This window comes from Trifolium pratense, linkage group LG1, assembly GCF_020283565.1.
Source record: "Trifolium pratense cultivar HEN17-A07 linkage group LG1, ARS_RC_1.1, whole genome shotgun sequence".
In the NCBI taxonomy this organism is placed as follows: Eukaryota; Viridiplantae; Streptophyta; class Magnoliopsida; order Fabales; family Fabaceae; genus Trifolium; species Trifolium pratense.
In genome coordinates this window covers 1512291-1530353 of record NC_060059.1, presented here as the reverse complement: position 1 = coordinate 1530353, position 18063 = coordinate 1512291, and the positions used below count along the sequence as shown (strand labels likewise).

At 34.3% G+C, this 18063-nt stretch overlaps 2 protein-coding genes across 2 annotated transcripts; both read left to right on the top strand.

Moving 5' to 3' along the window:
• The first annotated feature begins 453 nt into the window (after positions 1-453).
• Positions 454-3848, top strand: LOC123902114 (dnaJ homolog subfamily C member 17). Its single transcript, XM_045951771.1, has 4 exons — positions 454-1161; positions 1269-1451; positions 2364-2442; positions 2998-3848. The coding sequence occupies exons 1-3, from the start codon at positions 505-507 to the stop codon at positions 2391-2393; spliced, it is 870 nt and encodes a 289-aa protein (XP_045807727.1). The 5' UTR covers positions 454-504; the 3' UTR covers positions 2394-2442; positions 2998-3848.
• A 1094-nt stretch (positions 3849-4942) lies between these two features.
• Positions 4943-16891, top strand: LOC123903035 (transportin-1). Its single transcript, XM_045952895.1, has 29 exons — positions 4943-5369; positions 5877-6164; positions 7634-7723; positions 7816-7893; positions 7994-8074; positions 8430-8480; positions 8814-8899; positions 9308-9374; positions 9460-9516; positions 9608-9637; positions 9713-9772; positions 9906-10019; positions 10425-10538; positions 11244-11342; positions 11717-11842; positions 11945-12019; positions 12176-12247; positions 12343-12453; positions 13196-13279; positions 13467-13574; positions 13833-13934; positions 14200-14262; positions 14342-14416; positions 14963-15034; positions 15120-15244; positions 15673-15724; positions 15811-15879; positions 15976-16035; positions 16230-16891. Exons 1-29 carry the CDS (start codon positions 5181-5183, stop codon positions 16311-16313), a joined length of 2682 nt encoding a protein of 893 aa, XP_045808851.1. The 5' UTR covers positions 4943-5180; the 3' UTR covers positions 16314-16891.
• Positions 16892-18063: the final 1172 nt, after the last annotated feature.

Genomic DNA, 18063 nt, shown 5'->3' with positions numbered 1-18063 from the left:
TTCTTTTTTTTTTGTTGTCGTTTTAGAAAGAAAAAAAAATTTAAATCGTTTGTCTTTTTGAAAATTTAGGGTTATATTTATCTAATATATCCTCGTATAAATTCCAAATATTTAGGAGTAGTTGTTCAAACCTTAAAAGATTTAATATATATTTGAAAAACTAAAGTTTTTTTTTTGTACATAACATATTAATTTTTTTGGTTACATAATATATTAAATTTATTGGAAAGATAAAGTGTGTGAAAAAAAAAATAAAAGGAATTTATTAAATTTATTGGAAAGATATTTTTACATCGAATCCAAAATAATAAAAAATCTCCAAAAAGATTTACAGAACTTTTATAATCGAGTCCAAAAAAAAAAAGATTTACATTGAATCCAAAATAATAAAAAATCTCCAAAAAGATATTTTTTTCTGACCTTTTATAATCGAGATTTCAAAGCATACAGTTTATTATTCTCCCCTCTTTCTTTCTCTCGTATTTTCACCTTCCAAACAAAACAATGGACGCAACCGTCGATCACTACACCGTTCTAGGGTTACCTTCCGGCGAAGAAGGCGCAAACCTAACCGATAAAGATATCAACAAAGCTTACAAATTCAAAGCTCTTGAACTTCATCCTGACAAAAGACCCGACGATCCCAACGCCGCTTCCAATTTTCAACAACTTCGAACTTCCTACGACATTCTCAAAGATCAAAAAGCTCGCAAACTATTCGACGATTTTCTTCGCGTTAAACGCGATAATCAACGCCGTCAAGCTCACCGTGATTCTCAGCGTGATGGAAAACGCCGCAAACTGGTTTCCGATCTTGAAAGGAGAGAACGCGATGCTTTTTCTCCTGATCCTGCTGCAAAGGGGAAGGAAGAAGAGGATAGGATTGCTAAGCAGCTTAAGGATGAGATTGCTAGGATTCGTGCTATGCACGCTAAGAAAGTTGTGCCTGGTTTTGATTCCAAGAAAGAAAGTGGTGGTTCCGGTGGTGGTGGAGTTGATCAAGAGAAGGTTTTGAAAGTTTCTTGGGAGAAGATTGGTGAAGATTATTCGGTGGAGAAGCTGAGGGAATTGTTTTCAAAATTTGGTGAAGTTGAAGATGTTATCAAAGGCAATAAGAAAAAGGGTTCTGCACTTGTTGTTATGGCTACTAAACAAGGAGCTGTAAGTTGAATTTTTATATAAATTTTGAATTTTTAGGTTTAGTGGATGAAGAAATTGATCAATTTTTGCTGAATGTGACTGTGGTTTTTTTCTTTTTTCTTTTTCAGCTTGCTACAATTGGAAATGTGATTGGCCATCTTTCTAATCCATTGTTGGTTTTACCTCTTAAACCTGCAATGGCTGCAGATTCTTGGGGTGGTTCAAAGTCTATCGAGCGTGAAACACCGAGTAAACTATTTGGAGCTGGTTTTCAAGCTTTTGAGGATTGCGTTCTTGCGAAACTGCAAAAGGTATTGTACTTTTCCTGGTTTCATTTTTCCCGTTGTTTTTAGTTTGATACCAAATTTCTTATATAATTTATCTATGGTAGTATTTCGATTTAAATTACATTATTGCCATGTGTTAAGTGGTTTTGATATACTTTTTTAATTCTAGTTTTGTTCAAATTCCGCTATGCAACAAGTGTTTTAGCGCTGCTATAGCCACTATTTGACACAACATTTTGTGTCGCTGAACAATAGCGAGTTCCAATTCAGCTATTATAGCTGCTATATAACAACATTGTTTAAATCTACACGTGAAATTGTGATTTTTGTATTATTGTCCATACACTTGTTATTGAAGTGCTTATCATGTAATTGGGAATTCAGTTTCGTATTTTGGATAATGTAGTTAGAGCCAACGGAATTGAGTGCTTTTTCTATTATAATTTTTAAAAATATTGTAATAGTTGTGGTATAAATAAATTCATATTTCCCATAATCCCACCATGAATGAATTGCATAGCAACCAAACCGAGGAGGAGTTCTGTAATAATAATTAGACGGCATAATTAGACGGCTTCATTAGATATTTCCTGCAGTAGTTTCTTGGTTTAGTAAATAAACTATTTATTCTAGTATTGATGCTATTCAATAATAAACTTTAGTGAAGATGACGAAATTGAGCCTTTTCAACAAATAAACTGGACTCCATTTTCTGTTCTGTTCTATTCTAGTTATCTGTCTATTAGACACTATCATATGGTTATATTAGGAACCAATTCTGAATGAAATCCTTTAAATTTTGATGAACAAAATAAACCACTACTCTCTTCTTTGTACAATTTGTGTGTTCCATTGTCTTTGACTTATAACAGCAATACTTTTTATGACCTCTGGCATTTATATCTTACCTGTTTCCTGTACTTGTTTCTAATGCAGGCTGCAGCAAAGCAAGCCAAAGGTGACTAGAATGGACTGTTTGGAATGGTCATCGCAGATTCGCTGATTTTAATTCTAGGTACTTGACCTGCTGTTGTTGCCATCAGTGATACATAATCAGTGACCTACTTGAGCTACTGCTGTTGTCATCAATGATACATAATCACTGGGTTGTCAGCTTAAGTCTTTGTATCGAGTTGTACTATATGAGGAATAGTATTCTACAGAACCTGTGGTTTGTACTGTAGTATTATGTCATATAAAATATAACTTGTGGCTGCTATTGTTGTTGGAGTATTTTTATTATTTTGGATTCGATGTTTGCCGAGTGTTTTTTCCTGGTTTTTTTTTTTTTGATAAGCGTGTTTTTTCCTGGTTTGAATAGCAAGTACAAAATAACTAACTCCAACATCTTTGTCTCATTGCGTAAAAAAAAAAAAATCTGTCTCATTTTCTTTTTTAATTATAGGGAAGTTAAGTGATGGGATCATGGGGATTATATTTCTTAAAAACAGATTGTGTTTTTCCTACTTCATTTATAGTTGTTATACCTAAAGGAAAATGGGGTTTGACAAGCATTGCATATTTCAAGTACAAATCTTTGACTGGTTTGTTGTACTTGGTTGATTCTCAGGATTCTGCAACCTGTGGTGATATGATTCAATTCAAGGAAGCCTCCTTTCGATGAAAACCATAAACTGGAACTTTAGGAGGTGTGGTTTTAGTCTAGCCTTGGGTCTATCACAAATGTTGTTTGGCTGCAAAAAAGAGAGAACAAATGCTAACTGATGGAATGAATTCAGAGACCAGTGGTTCCCATGATGGCATAAAACATTGAACGTTAAGTGTCAATATACATACAAGTCATGTGTTCTGGGTCAGTTTGGAATTCCTTGTGTTATCTGTATGCAACACTAACATGTGAGTTGAACACTCAGATTAAGTCTAAAATTCCAAGATAAATCATTTGGGGAATTTGGAATCCAGCAAAGCTTACTCCCAACACAAAGGACCATAATTGCAGGCAGACTTGGAATTGGACAATAAAGTGTTACTATAGCTTTAGAGAACGTGCCTCCAACCTGTAGAATAGATTCTATCATGCTCAATGATTGTTCCATTAACAAGTACTGTTGTATGCTTGTTGTTTTGTGTGTGATACTCCTATGCACTATTATCATTATTAGTAATTTATGGGCACATACACCAAATAGTACGAAAAGATGCAACACCAAGACAGGCAATAATAACCTTACAAACAAACTATAAAAGTAGAGAAAATATATTGATCAAAGTGCACAAATAGTGAGTCCACTTCATTCTACCTAACCTATGTAGTATCTCTTGAGCCTTGAGGTGGCTGGCTAGGTCTTTCATACGGCGGACATTGACATGCTTGTCTAGAGTATTGATGTAGTAGAATTTGACAGCTGTTTAGTGACTCATTAAAAGTCTATTAACGTGCAATGCATTTTTCCCATAAAAGAATGTTTAGGATGTCTATCAGTGTTGATAAGAGTTGCATTGAATGATTAATTATTACTAGTCTCCAAAGATATTTTGACATCACATTTTATTTATTTTTTTGCTTCCCATCCAAAAGAAGACCTAGTTTTTGGGGCTTAAGCCCCATCTCAAGGAATAAGTTATTGTACAAGAAAAATCATCAGAATGCCCCAAGCTAGTGCACCAAATGATAATCCCAGAGAGTGCAGGCCAATTAAACAGTAACAACTCCGATGTTCTTGGAAGTCACATTTCAATAAGTTAATCATAGATATCAATACTTGAGAATTTGCTCACTAATCCCCAACAATAAGAGTGTCCCAAAAGTCAGACATATTTCACAATCACAAATAACACACAATATTTTATCATAAGTATTACATCGAGGGCAGGTAACATAAGCACTGATAGTTCCACGCCGTCTCTCAACGTTAATGCATTGAGGGTCAGATGTAATAGAAAGTAAAGATAAGAAATATTTTGCCCTAAAGATGTGAACCCAAATTTGTTCGGATTAGAGATCATTTACCAAACAAGCATCTTCATAATGCACAAACTATCAAACCTAACACCCATCAACTATATTTTCAAGTGTCTTATATATTGGTATTGGGGACAGGTGTGAGGTAGTAAGTTTTTATAAAAATATTTGAATATAAAATCGAAATATTTAACTTTTTAAATAAAAAATAAGGTTTTTTTTTTTGTTGTCAGATAAACGAAATGATAAATCATTAAAAACTAAACATACACGAAACGAAATGAAGGGACAAACAAAACTTATTTATTTAAGTGAAAGAATCAAAACATGTCTTTGTTTTTTAAAAAGAAAATAATTTTTGAATAATTATTAGACTAGATAATTAAAGGGAAAAAAAAAACAAGCCAACGAAGCAAAAGTAACCTAAAAAGAACCAAGGCGTGACCGTTGTTGCGTTGGATAATTGTTTGATTGTGGCAAGTGAAGTAGTAAGTCTAGTACCAGAATACTATTCTACTGTACTATATCCTAGTCCTAACTTAAAGCCTTGTTTGGTTTGGTTCTATTGTTATTTATTTGCTGGCATAAGCATAATCTTATTTCTATTTTCCCTCTTTGCGTTTCTTCATCTTCATTCCATCGTATAATCAATTAATCATATAATATCATATATAAATAAATAATAAATAATAATATTATTATTGTTACTCTTTCTTTCAATCTTCAAACAAAAGAATCATTCTCTCTCCCTCTTTCTCTAAAACCTCTTTCTCTCTCCAAAAACCAAAAACCCACTCACCTCAATCGGCGGTTGGCGGATTCCGATAGCCATGGCGACGGCGGCGACACCATCGTGGCAACCACAAGAACAAGGGTTCAAAGAGATCTGCGCTCTATTAGAGCAACAGATTTCTCATTCTTCTTCCGCTGATAAGTCTCAGATTTGGAACCAAATTCAACAATACTCCAATCTTCCTGACTTCAACAATTACCTTGTCTTCATCTTTACTCGTGCTCAGGTAACTTCATTTTCATCTTCAAAAATCAATTCATTCAATACCGTCTTGCGTTGTTTTTCATTGCTAGATTTATTTACCTATGTAACTAATTTTTTGTGTTTTGTTTGATTGTTATGAACTTAACTGAATATAATCTAGTTAGTTCACTTATGAACATGTCGGCTAAATCATTGTTTCAATAAGGTTGCGTTGTTTCAACGGTTTTAGTCACTGTTTTTTTATTCTGTCCTTTTGTTTTTTACTTAGTTCATCAATTTTGTCAAATAGTGGCACTATAGTGTAACAGAATTTTAACAAATTTTTAGTGATTCATGATACACTATTTAGTACCGTAACAGGTATACTGATGGTATAGCACTGTAGTATAGTGAAATTTGAACAAACTGTTATTTTTTGTGATCCGCGATTGGTAACACTGACAACGAAATATTTTGATGGATTCATGGAATTCCTGATGTTCTATTCCATTGATAACTAATGCTGCTCTGGCAATTTTATTTTGAACAGGGAATATCTGTGGAGGTTCGGCAGGCTGCAGGATTATATCTGAAGAATAACATGAAAAACGTATATAATTTAATGCAGCCTGAGTACCAGCAATACGTGAAATCAGAGTTGCTGCCTTGTCTTGGTGCAGCAGATAAGCACATAAGATCTACGACGGGAACTATTATCAGTGTTGTTGTTCAAACCGGAGGAATTTCACGGTGGCCTGAATTATTGCAAGCCCTTGTAAGTTGCTTGGACAGTAGTGATCTAAATCACATGGAAGGTGCGATGGATGCATTATCCAAGGTATGCTCTTCTTTTTAAAGTTTGTATACTATGTTTAGATTATAGATCAAGATAAAGTAGTTTGTGCCTACAGAGAAAATAGAGTACATCCATTTTATAGTGCTTCTCATAACCTCTATGGAGAGAGGAGTGTGTGTGGTGGTGGTGGGGGGTTGTTTGATAAAGCATTGTTATATGTGCTGTCGATATATAGTGAATAGTCATAGGATGGCACACATTTACTGATTTACTGTCACTGTCAAATGAGCACACATCAATAAGAGCAAGATATATCATATTATATAGCAATTTCCAAATATTTGGTGTGTCTATGGATGCATCGAAGTGTCTGGATGTGAGCTTCTATTAGGTTTTCAGGAGTTGAAAGAGAGAAAAGAAAGTATAAAGAAGGAACAGATGCATTGCTCTGCCAATGGAAGAATTCCCTTCTTACAACTGTAATCAGATTTCCATTACAATGTCAACAGTTGCTCTCTCCCATATATGCCACTGTATTTAAGTATCCCTTCCGAACAGTCATAACTGTCAGATTCACTTAACCTGTACATCCAGATTCCCTCTGCTGCCCTCTTTGTACTAATTAATTTCTCTTCCTTCCAGAATAAAATTTCAATGCTGAACTTCTCCATTCCTAACAATATTTCCCTTGGGGACCTCAACCTTGTCCTCAAAGTTGAGCTAAACTGGAGATCCTAGATGTTGCTTTGTCTGCAGGCTTATTCTTCCACTTGATATTACTCGATCCACGTACTCTGTCCCTCTGCAAATATTCATTTTTCCAGTAGCTGTTGGTGCACCGTTTCCTTTGTCTCAATTGGCAACTCTTGTAGATGGACTTGCTAAACAGGATATTTTTCTTCTGCTTTCATTAGCTATTACACATGAAAAACAGGATGAGTTCTGGCTTGTTCAGGAAGCTGAAAAGCAAGCAACAAGTCCCATTAGCTAAATGCCTTAACCACGGGAAAAAGGTCTATAGTGTTGTCCGGCCAGCCAACTTGGGATGTAACATATTTACTACTTAAAAGTAACTTGTGCAAACGCTTGAAGTTATGCAGAACACTGCCTCTTTTGCAAAATCTGTGCTATGATGTTAATCCGATGCAATTGCATGGTTTCAAAAACTGCAAGGAGAATACTGTTGTAATTAAAACTAAGGGGATCGAACGTGAACTTCAATAAAACTAAAGAGCCCAAAAGTATTCATTTGAAGCAAAAAAACAAAGAAGGTGAAATATAGCCGTTCCCTTGATCAAAACTGAACTTTAATGCAACTAAGGACGCCAAAAGTATACCAAAAAACAAAAAAAATGTTACATATAGTTCCTTCTAGTTTACCGGTTTTTAAGTCATTGGAAATATTTTCTGTCAAAAAATTCATGTGCAGTATCAGCAACTGATACTTTAGATTTCCTATTATTTGTTTCCATAAACACCTTTACACACTTAACATTTTACTGGACATGCAGATTTGTGAAGATGTTCCCCAAATTCTTGACTCTGATGTACCAGGGTTAGCAGAGCGTCCCATCAATATATTTCTTCCCAGATTATTTCGGGTAACATCAGTATTTTCTTTTTCGTTGCTTTCTTTTCTTATATTTGTGTGTGTGTGTGACTATATCTTCCAACTGTTCCTTTTTTCCTCCAGTTTTTCCAATCACCTCACGCTACATTAAGAAAGCTATCGCTGGGTTCTGTTAATCAATACATTATGTTGATGCCTTCTGTAAGTATATCACAGGACTTTATAATCTCAGTTTTCTGGTTATTAAATATAACATTGAACTTTGGAATTTGATAATAGTAATCTAATTCATTCTGTTTAGGCCTTATATGTATCCATGGATCAATATCTTCAAGGTCTGTTTATTCTTGCAAATGACCCTACTGCAGAAGTGCGGAAGTTGGTGAGTTCTTGATGCCTTATTGTGTGAATGTATTTGATGTAAATCAAATAAAATATTTTCATATTGCAAATTTCTGAATTATTTTCGTTGGTTTGGATGGCTAACAGTTGAATTCTTTGGTTTTTTTGGCCCTTCCACCTACTTTCTGCATATTCTATATTTTGTGCATGTATTATTTTTATGACTGAGGAGAGTCAAGATCAGATCCTGTTGATGTTTCACGAAACCTAATTTTTGATAGGTTTCCCATTCATAAGAAGGAAATTGATTAACTTCTATTTCTCAAATCAGCTATTTCTATTTCTTATTAATGCTGTAATTAACTGAGACCATTCTGATTTCCATTGACGACCAGGTTTGTGCAGCATTTGTCCAGCTGATTGAAGTCCGTCCGTCTGTCTTGGAGGTGTGAGCTTCTTATTCTAGTTCATTTAAATTTTTAAAGTTATTTGAGTATGCTGTTTTTTGGGAACATTGCATATTGAGCTGGGTTTTGCACTTTATTGATTCCATCGCATTACACTTCATATAAGTGTTTACTTGTTTGAGTAAGTAGGAAGCAAAGAAACTGGAAAATTATCATGCATGTCATTTGGAAGCAGTAAAATCTGAATATGTTGCTATGTCTTACATTCTTAAATAAGCCAGCACCAAGTCTGATGGTCATTTGCTTTATTTAAAATTTTAATCCTTTTCTATCAGCTCCTTCTTTTCTGATCAATTGCTTGCCACACTGCAGCCACATCTAAGGAATGTGATTGAATATATGTTACAAGTCAACAAGGACCCAGATGAAGAAGTGGCCCTTGAATCCTGTGAATTTTGGTACTGCTTTTTTTGGGATTTTATTTACTTACTGTACAACTAGGGGATTTTGTTAATAGCTAGCTTCTATATATTGCTATGATTCTCATGGAAAAGAATAAACTTAATTATAATTGCTTGTTTTATGGGAAAAAGGGATGGGGGGAGAGTTCGGGTGGGGGTGTCTATAATATTTTACAATATGGGCATGGGTAGTATATCCCACAAGGGTAGCTGATTTTATAATTTATTTATTTTTTGTTTATGTATGATTTGTTTACTAGGATAGCATATGAATAGTCAATTTCTTGTTTCTGAAGTCAGCAAACTAATGCAAATTAAAGTTTGACATTTCTGTATTATGGTTATGCTGTATCTTAAACCGTGCAAGCTTCTGTCTGTTTTTCTTATTAATAATTGTTATTGCAGGTCGGCATATTGTGATGCTCAAATGCCACCAGAAAACTTGAGAGAATATTTGCCTCGTCTTATTCCAGTAAACCTAATTATACATATTTATACTATTATTGTTTTACGTTGCGAGGTTTAAAATTTGAAATTTATCTGTTGTATCTTTGCAGATATTGTTGTCAAACATGGCTTATGCAGATGATGATGAATCACTTATTGAAGCTGAGGTTGCTTTCAATTGATTTGTGTTTGTAGATGCCTTTAAATCCTCTTGTTGTTCTTGATTACATGACCTCATTTTTTTCTTTTTTCTTCCAGGAAGAGGGTTCTCAACCTGATCGAGATCAGGTCTGATTGATTTTGGCTGAGTTACTGGATTTCTTTAGTTTGACATGTTTCTAATTTTGATAGTTTTTCCCACAGGATCTTAAACCTCGATTTCATGTATCAAGGTTTCATGGATCAGATGAAGTAGAAGATGATGTATGTTGTATCTACTCTGTTGATTGCTTATTATAGTCATTTGATTAATCATTTTGTCTCTATTTATAAAATGAAATGACGAGAAAAATGTGCTTTTCTGATCTGGACTTGAATTTTATTTTCCACATTACAGGATGATGATGTTGTTAATACTTGGAATTTACGGAAATGTAGTGCAGCTGCTCTAGATATTCTCTCGAACGTGTTTGGAGATGAGATCCTTCCCACTCTGATGCCTATTGTTGAGGTGATTTACATCCCCTTGTTGGAATGAGTTTGTTAAACTGGTGCTCTATCAATTCAAATTTAGATTGTATACATGTAAATATTGTGTTAAACATGTGTATGTATAGAAGACATTCTTAGAATTGGGAGTTGGGCCTAACTTAACCCTACAAAACCAGTTTGTAGGGTGTGGATTGCCTCTACTTTTTAAACCATGTCCATGCCATCATATCCAATGTGGGACTTCTTAAAACACATAAATGGCCACAATTTCTCTTTTGTCGTCTACTTTCTTTGTAAATACCATATTGATCTGTGCTTTTAATGAGTTACTTCTGGATACATACTTTTGTATGACACTAGTTTCTCCAGAAGCTGTTACACTCCCTTTATGAGGATATACTAAACTTTCTAAGAATGTGATCAGGCCAAGCTGTCAACTGTCGGAGATGATGGCTGGAAAGAAAGGGAAGCTGCTGTCTTGGCACTTGGTGCCATAGGCGAGGGTTGCATCAATGGTCTTTATCCTCATCTGCCAGAGGTATTCTCTAATATTATCTTCTGATGACTTAAATGCAAAATCAAATGGCTTTATTATGGGAAAAAAGTTTGATTTGTTTTTATATTTAATTAGTATTAGTATATGGTGGAACAAGTTTATAGCTTTATGCTTGTTATATTTCAATACTCTAGTATCAGCCTATTCTTTCATGTTTCTTTCACATTTCCCTCAAACAACTTGTTGTTTAGGTCTTACTAGTCTTTGTAGATAAATTTGTGCCAAGGTGTAGAGCTGCTGCTCCTGTTCCAAAAATATATGATCTCTTTTAGGATAATTCTTTCCCAATAATGCTTTGTGCTATGGTTGTATTCTTTCATACTAGTTTATTTATGGCCACATTCAATTATTCAATCACTGTCAAGCCTCTAAGCAATGGATTTTTTAAAAGGGCAAAAGTTCTAGATAAGAAATATAAGAGATTTCTTTGTGTGGATGTATTTGAAAATATCATTCCAAATCCTTGCAAAAAGAAGTAAAATGTTTGATTGACAATGACAACACTTGTTATATTTGCTCAGTCACCATCATTCATATCTTATTCATTCTTGATTTGTGATCTAATTTATTTGATCCTCATGCTCATACATTAATCTAAATTTGTTTTTAAATAAATTCTTTTGAGCAGCCCTTATTTTATACTAATTAAATTCTAAAGCTAAGTCATTTATTATTCTGATTTTATAGATTGTGGCATTTCTTATCCCTCTTCTTGATGATAAGTTTCCTCTGATACGAAGTATTTCATGCTGGACAGTATCTCGGTTTAGCAAATTTATTATTCAGGTATGCATGTATTTTTGTTCTCTCCCCCGCAGTTGGACATCAATCATTTGTTTTTTGATGTGTTCAAGTTTTTATAACTTATGCACTTTATAGACATATGAGATTATATTTAAGATTCTTTCCATCATCAAAGTCCTAAAACATATGGCTAAAACTATATCCTAATTACCAGCAAATTCCTAATTATTAAAATCCCCAATTGCCCTGCAAGTTTACCTATGGAGCAACTGACATAGACACACATACACGACATCGACACTGATAATAATTCAAAAAATTGAAAAAAAGAATTTAATCAAAATTAGCATACAGAGGCATCATTATTCATTTTATGTATTCTTGTTTGAATCTTGACGTGCGTGCTTGTGTGTTAGGGTATTGGGCATGCCAAGGGTTATGAACAATTTGATAACGTTCTTATGGGTCTTCTTCGAAGAATTTTGGATGATAATAAGCGTGTACAAGAGGCTGCTTGTTCAGCTTTTGCAACTCTGGAAGAGGTTCTAACTACGGTTTCTGTTCATCTGTCCTTAATGAATTAGTTCAGTTTCTTCATTTATTTCAAATATATATAGTTCTCAAATTTAATTTACTTATAATAGGAGGCTGCTGAAGAGCTGTCACCACGCTTGGAAATCATATTAAAGCACCTGATGGTTGCATTTGGGAAATATCAGGTGATTTCCCGACCTTAACACAATTCTGTTGATATTTCATGTGAAATGAATCATATTTGGAAGAGCACTATCTCTTTATTGTTACTGTATTTTGTCCTTCTCATCATATGTATGCTCAGACATCTTTAATTGTAGTTTTTTGTTCTAAAACTTTAGAGGCGAAATCTCAGAATTGTATATGATGCTGTTGGAACTCTAGCTGAAGCTGTTGGGGGAGAGCTGAATCAGGTATGCTAATCAACCTTCTTTCCCAACCAATTTTTTTTCTTTTCTCTCAAGTTAAGTTTCATGGCATATTATCAAATATTCTCTATTTTTTGCAGCCTGTTTATCTTGACATTCTCATGCCACCATTAATTGAGAAGTGGCAACAACTTTCAAATTCAGACAAAGATCTCTTTCCACTCCTAGAATGCTTCACATCTATAGCACATGTATGTCAGTTTTTCTGGTGTTTGATTTATTAAAAATGTTTTACTCTCTACTGTATATATACCCTCGAAACATTTGCTATATGTCATAGAATTTAGGTGTGACCCCCCACCCCCCAAGTATAACCATTGTTCGATATCATTACCCAGTGTGACACCCCCTCATGCCAATGATTGGACATCGGGGTTGTGATGTTTTAAGGAGTGAAAATCTGTGATACCATCTGAAATTTGAGTTTGAGTCTAACTCAACCCAAAAAGCTTGCTCATGCCTGGGAGTTGCTCCTCCTTTTGTCATTATTAGCACCATGCAGAAGAAACCGGTCCCCGCATCTTTGAAATTAAACTTTGTTTTATATTATTTGCTTAAAGATGAGTGCCAAGAACATTCTGCGTTGCTGAAATCCCTATTTTAAAATTAATTTGGAACTTATGGCTACATAAAAACTATGCCGACCTGCTCCTTCTTTCATGATGTTCTAGGTACTACTATAGATGATTGTTTCTGTTAAACTTGACACTGAATTCTTCACTATTGAAAGTTTACATTTATATATTTCATTTGAATATTAATGGGCTTAAGCTAGCTATTGGCAGTTAGGTTATAATTATGTTCTCATGTTGTATATGCATGGAATATTGGGAAGCTATCTATATTATTTGGAATGCTGGATAGACTGTTTCTGTGCCATTATAGGCATTTCCTTGCTCCTGATATGAAATTTTGGTGTTAAATTTTTAACAGGCACTGGGTACTGGATTCACTCCATTTGCTGAACCTGTATTTAGGAGGTGCATAAATATAATTCAGACCCAACAATTGGCTAAGGTTCTGGTCACTTTTACTCACTATGGAAAAGATTTTGATAATTTCTTAGGTGTTGCCTGTGATTTCATTTGTCATCCTGTCACTGCTACTATTATGTTGTCTGACATACTCATTTTTTAGTAGTGGAGAACTGATTTTGAGATTTTATTTTATTTTTCAAGGAGTTAAGTGTGTTGTCTTATTTCAGGCCAATCCTGCTGCGGCTGGGGCTCAGTATGACAAGGAATTCATTGTATGCTCTCTTGATCTTCTTTCTGGACTAGCAGAAGGTCTTGGCAGTGGAGTAGAGAGTTTGGTACTCATCCAAAACTTCTATTTTTGAGATATGAAACATGAATTTTTGTTTGTACAGTATATTTCTTCTTCTTGGATATATTTTACCTATAATCTTTTTGTGCTTCGGTAAGTCCTTGAAGTGGACAGCTTATCTGCATTTCCAGAACTTTCCTATGCCGTTTGCCATATTTTTTTCTTCTTTTTGTGCATTGATAAGTCCTTGAAGTGGGCAGTGATAGTATGATTTGTTTATGTTATCTCAATTACTATTTTGCAGGTTTCACAATGTTCTTTGAGGGACCTACTTTTGCATTGTTGTACAGATGATGCTCCCGATGTTCGACAAAGTGCCTTTGCCTTACTTGGAGACCTTGCTCGAGTAAGTTTATTGTCTATTTGCATACATTGTACCGAAGCTCTCACATCCATTGACAGCATCTGCTTAATGCTTATGGTCCTTAAACACGGGATGTAGGAAACATTCCATAAGCTGATCCTTCTTAATGCATGTTTGAAAGTAAATTGGGTTAGTTTTGGGAGCATATTTTTTTTGGGTGGGTGCGGCGGGGGAAGGTGGGCAGAGCAGGATTATTGTGTATGTTGCATCCTAGTTGGTAGCATTCTAATAATTTTTATTTGGCTAGGTGTGCGTGGTTCATTTGCACCCTCGCTTGTCTGAGATTCTTGAACTTGCTGCCAAACAACTGGTATGTGTGTGCCTGGTATAAGTTTTGCTATGCAGTTGAATTTATTCCATCCTTTTGTTGATATGCCATAATTGTACAGGAAATTTCTAAGGTACATGCGGCTATTTCAGTAGCAAATAATGCATGCTGGGCGATTGGAGAATTAGCAGTTAAGGTATGTTATTGTCAATTGTTGTATTCTAATAAAACAATAGAAATGTATTGAAACTATAATCTAATTTGCAATGATGGACATTACTTTTCATAATGAAGTTCATAACTGTTGGAGGTAAGAATTAGGACAATATCAGTTTTATAAGCTATGTTAGACAATAATGATAATTATAACATGAAACACCAACCTTCATATGCTAAAAATAATATTGAAGATAATTTTACCAAGGCCAGAATTGAAATGCAGTACTGTCTAAGATCAAGGCTTTGGATGTGCCTGCATATTTTGTTTTCTCTCTGCTACCTAATTTTGGAATGGATTCTTTTGGCACGGAATTGCAAGTTTTCTAAATAGATTGCTAAATTAAATCCTTGTTTGATGTGTACATGTGTTTGTTTATTCCCCAAACGGGTGTGGTTTTCTTTGTTTCTTATTTCTTACGATGAGGTATTGGTCTGAATAGCTTCTGATATTAACTATTCCAGTTCACATTTTAACCACTTATATATGAAACATGTCACTTAACATATTAATTTTGAATTTCAGGTTCGTCAAGAAATTTCACCGTTCGTTTTAAGTGTAATTTCATGCTTGGTACCAATTCTTCAGCATGCAGAGGTCAATGTCTAGTCATTCTCTATGTATTATTGATTGTTTTGGAGATATTCTGTTGCTAATCAATATTGGTTAATGTGGATTTTAGGGACTCAACAAGTCACTTATAGAAAATAGTGCAATAACACTGGGGAGGCTTGCATGGGTCTGTCCAGACCTTGTATCACCACATATGGAGCATTTCATGCAACCTTGGTGCACTGCTCTTTCAATGTAAGTTATTTCACCACTAACTGAATGGTTCTAACTGAACGGGTTATGTTAACCGTATTTTTCTGTTTCAAATATCTCATATACTCTTCCTCAATATAATAAGATTCAGAATACAATCCAGATCTGAGTTTCTTCTCTTTCTCTAAATTTTCCCAAATTCGCAGTTGTTGAACTATGACATTGTTTTACCTATTTATAGTATTTTGGTCTCAAAACATAAAGTTGGATCGGTTTACTTTTTTGTCTCAAATGGTAGTGCCTGTGGTCCTCTGTTTTTATACATTTGGGACTTACACATAGAAAATATAAAGGAGGGTAAACCAATCTCTGAAAATCTCCTCTTTACAAATTGGTCATGGTTTTAGATGTCTAGTCTTTCTTTGCAGGTTATCTTGTGTATATAAATTTTCTTGTATGATTTGTGGCAGGATACGAGATGATGTTGAGAAAGAGGATGCTTTTAGAGGTCTATGTGCCATGGTATGCTCCTCCTTTTAACAAAGAATTTTGCACGCATAGACTGGTTTTGATGTAATCAGTACTTGACATTTTACGTTTGTTTTCAGGTCAAAGCCAATCCTTCTGGAGCTCTAAGTTCGCTTGTTTACATGTGTAAAGCCATTGCAAGTTGGCATGTATGTTTGCCAACATCACCGTCATCACCGTTTTCTTAAATGTCAAAATGATTTACAATCTATGTAATATATAACCTCATTTGTTGACATGTATAGGAAATAAGGAGTGAAGATTTACACAATGAAGTCTGCCAGGTCTTGCACGGATATAAACAGGTTAGTGTTGCTTGTCTGCTAGGAGCTGCAATTCATTCATCATGAAAACAAAACTAAAAATTAATGAAGGGGTCACCTTGGTAGATTTGGGTGGCCCTTCATATGATAAAATTGGTATTAAGTACTGCTTCATTCTTTGTCTTAAATCCTGATTACTTGGGGGAAATTCATGATATTCCATAATTATGCTATAGATGCTGCGCAATGGAGCATGGGACCAGTGCATGTCTGCTTTGGAGCCACCAATAAAAGAAAAGCTTTCAAAATATCAAGTATAATTTGATTGAGTGAGTGAGCATTGTATCTGCATTGGCCTTGGTTGTTATGTGTGTTGTCATGCAATATAGGAGTCATGATTCAATATTGAGCTGGAGCCTAGTTTTGGTCCAATTTTATCGGTCAGGGTTATCAGTATGTATACAATTCATTGAGCTTGATGATTACAGGCAGTTCCACAAGCCTTCAAGGTCTCATTTGATGGTGTTTCCTATGAGAAATGTACAGTGAAATGGCTTTCAACCTTTGGAAATGCTTGATTCTTTGTTGTCTTTTATAGTTAAAAAAGCCTTAATTAAAGGCTATGAGTTTGATTCGACCTTTGAGTTCATCGTCACAGTTTTCCAATATTTGTTAGTGAGTTTATAGGTTTTGTCGCTTTGGTTATACAGTTTTGTATCACTAGATAGAGAGGGAAGTAGATGGAAGGAGGTGTCATAACTAGACACGACAACCTGTAGTTTCCACCGTATTTAGTTGTTCCATGGTTTGTAACACTTGAAACCAGTTGCAGCTATGTGTTGCCTTATGTAGGGCATCGTTTGAATTTTGATTGAGACTAAACTTTTAAACTTTTGCATATTTCATTCACCAATTTTTTTCTTTCAGTTAAAAGTATTGTTAACATTAAATTGTAAGAATAATATTAGGAAAAACTCTCTATATCCCACAATACACTCTTCTATTGATTGAAATTCACGAGTCTTGTATAAATTATAACCAATAAAAAAAGTATGTTGAAAATTGAAATTTGTGTTACGAGTGTACTGCAACCAACGTAATCTCATATCCTACAATAAATAAGTTGTGAAAATAATTTTTTCATCTGTCCTTTATACACTTTTTACGAAACCAAGATTTTACCTCTTCATCATTTGTATTTGAAATTGAAACTGTTTTATATTTACATGAGAAATTCAGGAAGAATTATGGTTGTGGTAAGAAATTCAAACAAATTCTTTTTCTTGACTGATGAGAAAATATCCTTAAATAAATACAACAAATACCGAATGTGTAGAACCACTGAAAAGCAAAAGCATCATTAATAAAAGGTGAATACTTCGTTACACATATTATGTGAATATGTACTGGCACATATCTTAGGTGGATGATTGTGATTGGTCCACAAATAATATTTATATAGAAAAATTGATAAATACTATTTGTAAATCAGTCAGAATTATCCACCTTCACAATTGTTTCAAATCTTTGTTCACTCTGCTATATTAAAATAATGCAATGATGTTACCATAATTACAAGAGTTGATAAGAAGGCTATAAGAAATGTAACAGTAGATACAAGTTCAGAATTAATAATCACAATTTCTTGCTTATAAAAAAAAAATCACAATTTCTTTTACAAGCACAAGCAGAATTAAGAATCAACACAAAGGAAAAATGATATAATTATTATGTGTGACATAGAAAAATAACATAGAATAAAAGAGATGTATCAAATTAGAATTAAATTCTGACCATTGGATTAAATTATATTAACATCAAAGGTTTGTGATTATTAGATTTTACTAATTGGTACGTGTAGATAGAAGCGTGATAGAAGATAGAAAAGAAAGGAAAATAATAGTGTGTAGAAATATTATGTAACAATCAGTAGGCAATAATATCAACAAGTCGTTGTAGTATAGTGGTAAGTATTCCCGCCTGTCACGCCGGTGACCCGGGTTCGATCCCCGGCAACGGCGTTATTTTTAATTTTTATTCATTCGCTCATTGAAAGTGGTTGATGTAGGA

Bases quoted from the DNA above. Each gene is read 5' to 3' on its own strand.
- LOC123902114 (XM_045951771.1), top strand. From the start codon at position 505: ATGGACGCAACCGTCGATCACTACACCGTTCTAGGGTTACCTTCCGGC. The intron at 1,162-1,268 runs GTAAGTTGAATT...TTTCTTTTTCAG, and splicing joins TGGCTACTAAACAAGGAGCT to CTTGCTACAATTGGAAATGT. The intron at 1,452-2,363 runs GTATTGTACTTT...TTTCTAATGCAG, and splicing joins TTCTTGCGAAACTGCAAAAG to GCTGCAGCAAAGCAAGCCAA.
- LOC123903035 (XM_045952895.1), top strand. From the start codon at position 5,181: ATGGCGACGGCGGCGACACCATCGTGGCAACCACAAGAACAAGGGTTC. The intron at 9,517-9,607 runs GTTGCTTTCAAT...TTTTTCTTCCAG, and splicing joins AATCACTTATTGAAGCTGAG to GAAGAGGGTTCTCAACCTGA. The intron at 11,843-11,944 runs GTTCTAACTACG...TACTTATAATAG, and splicing joins CTTTTGCAACTCTGGAAGAG to GAGGCTGCTGAAGAGCTGTC.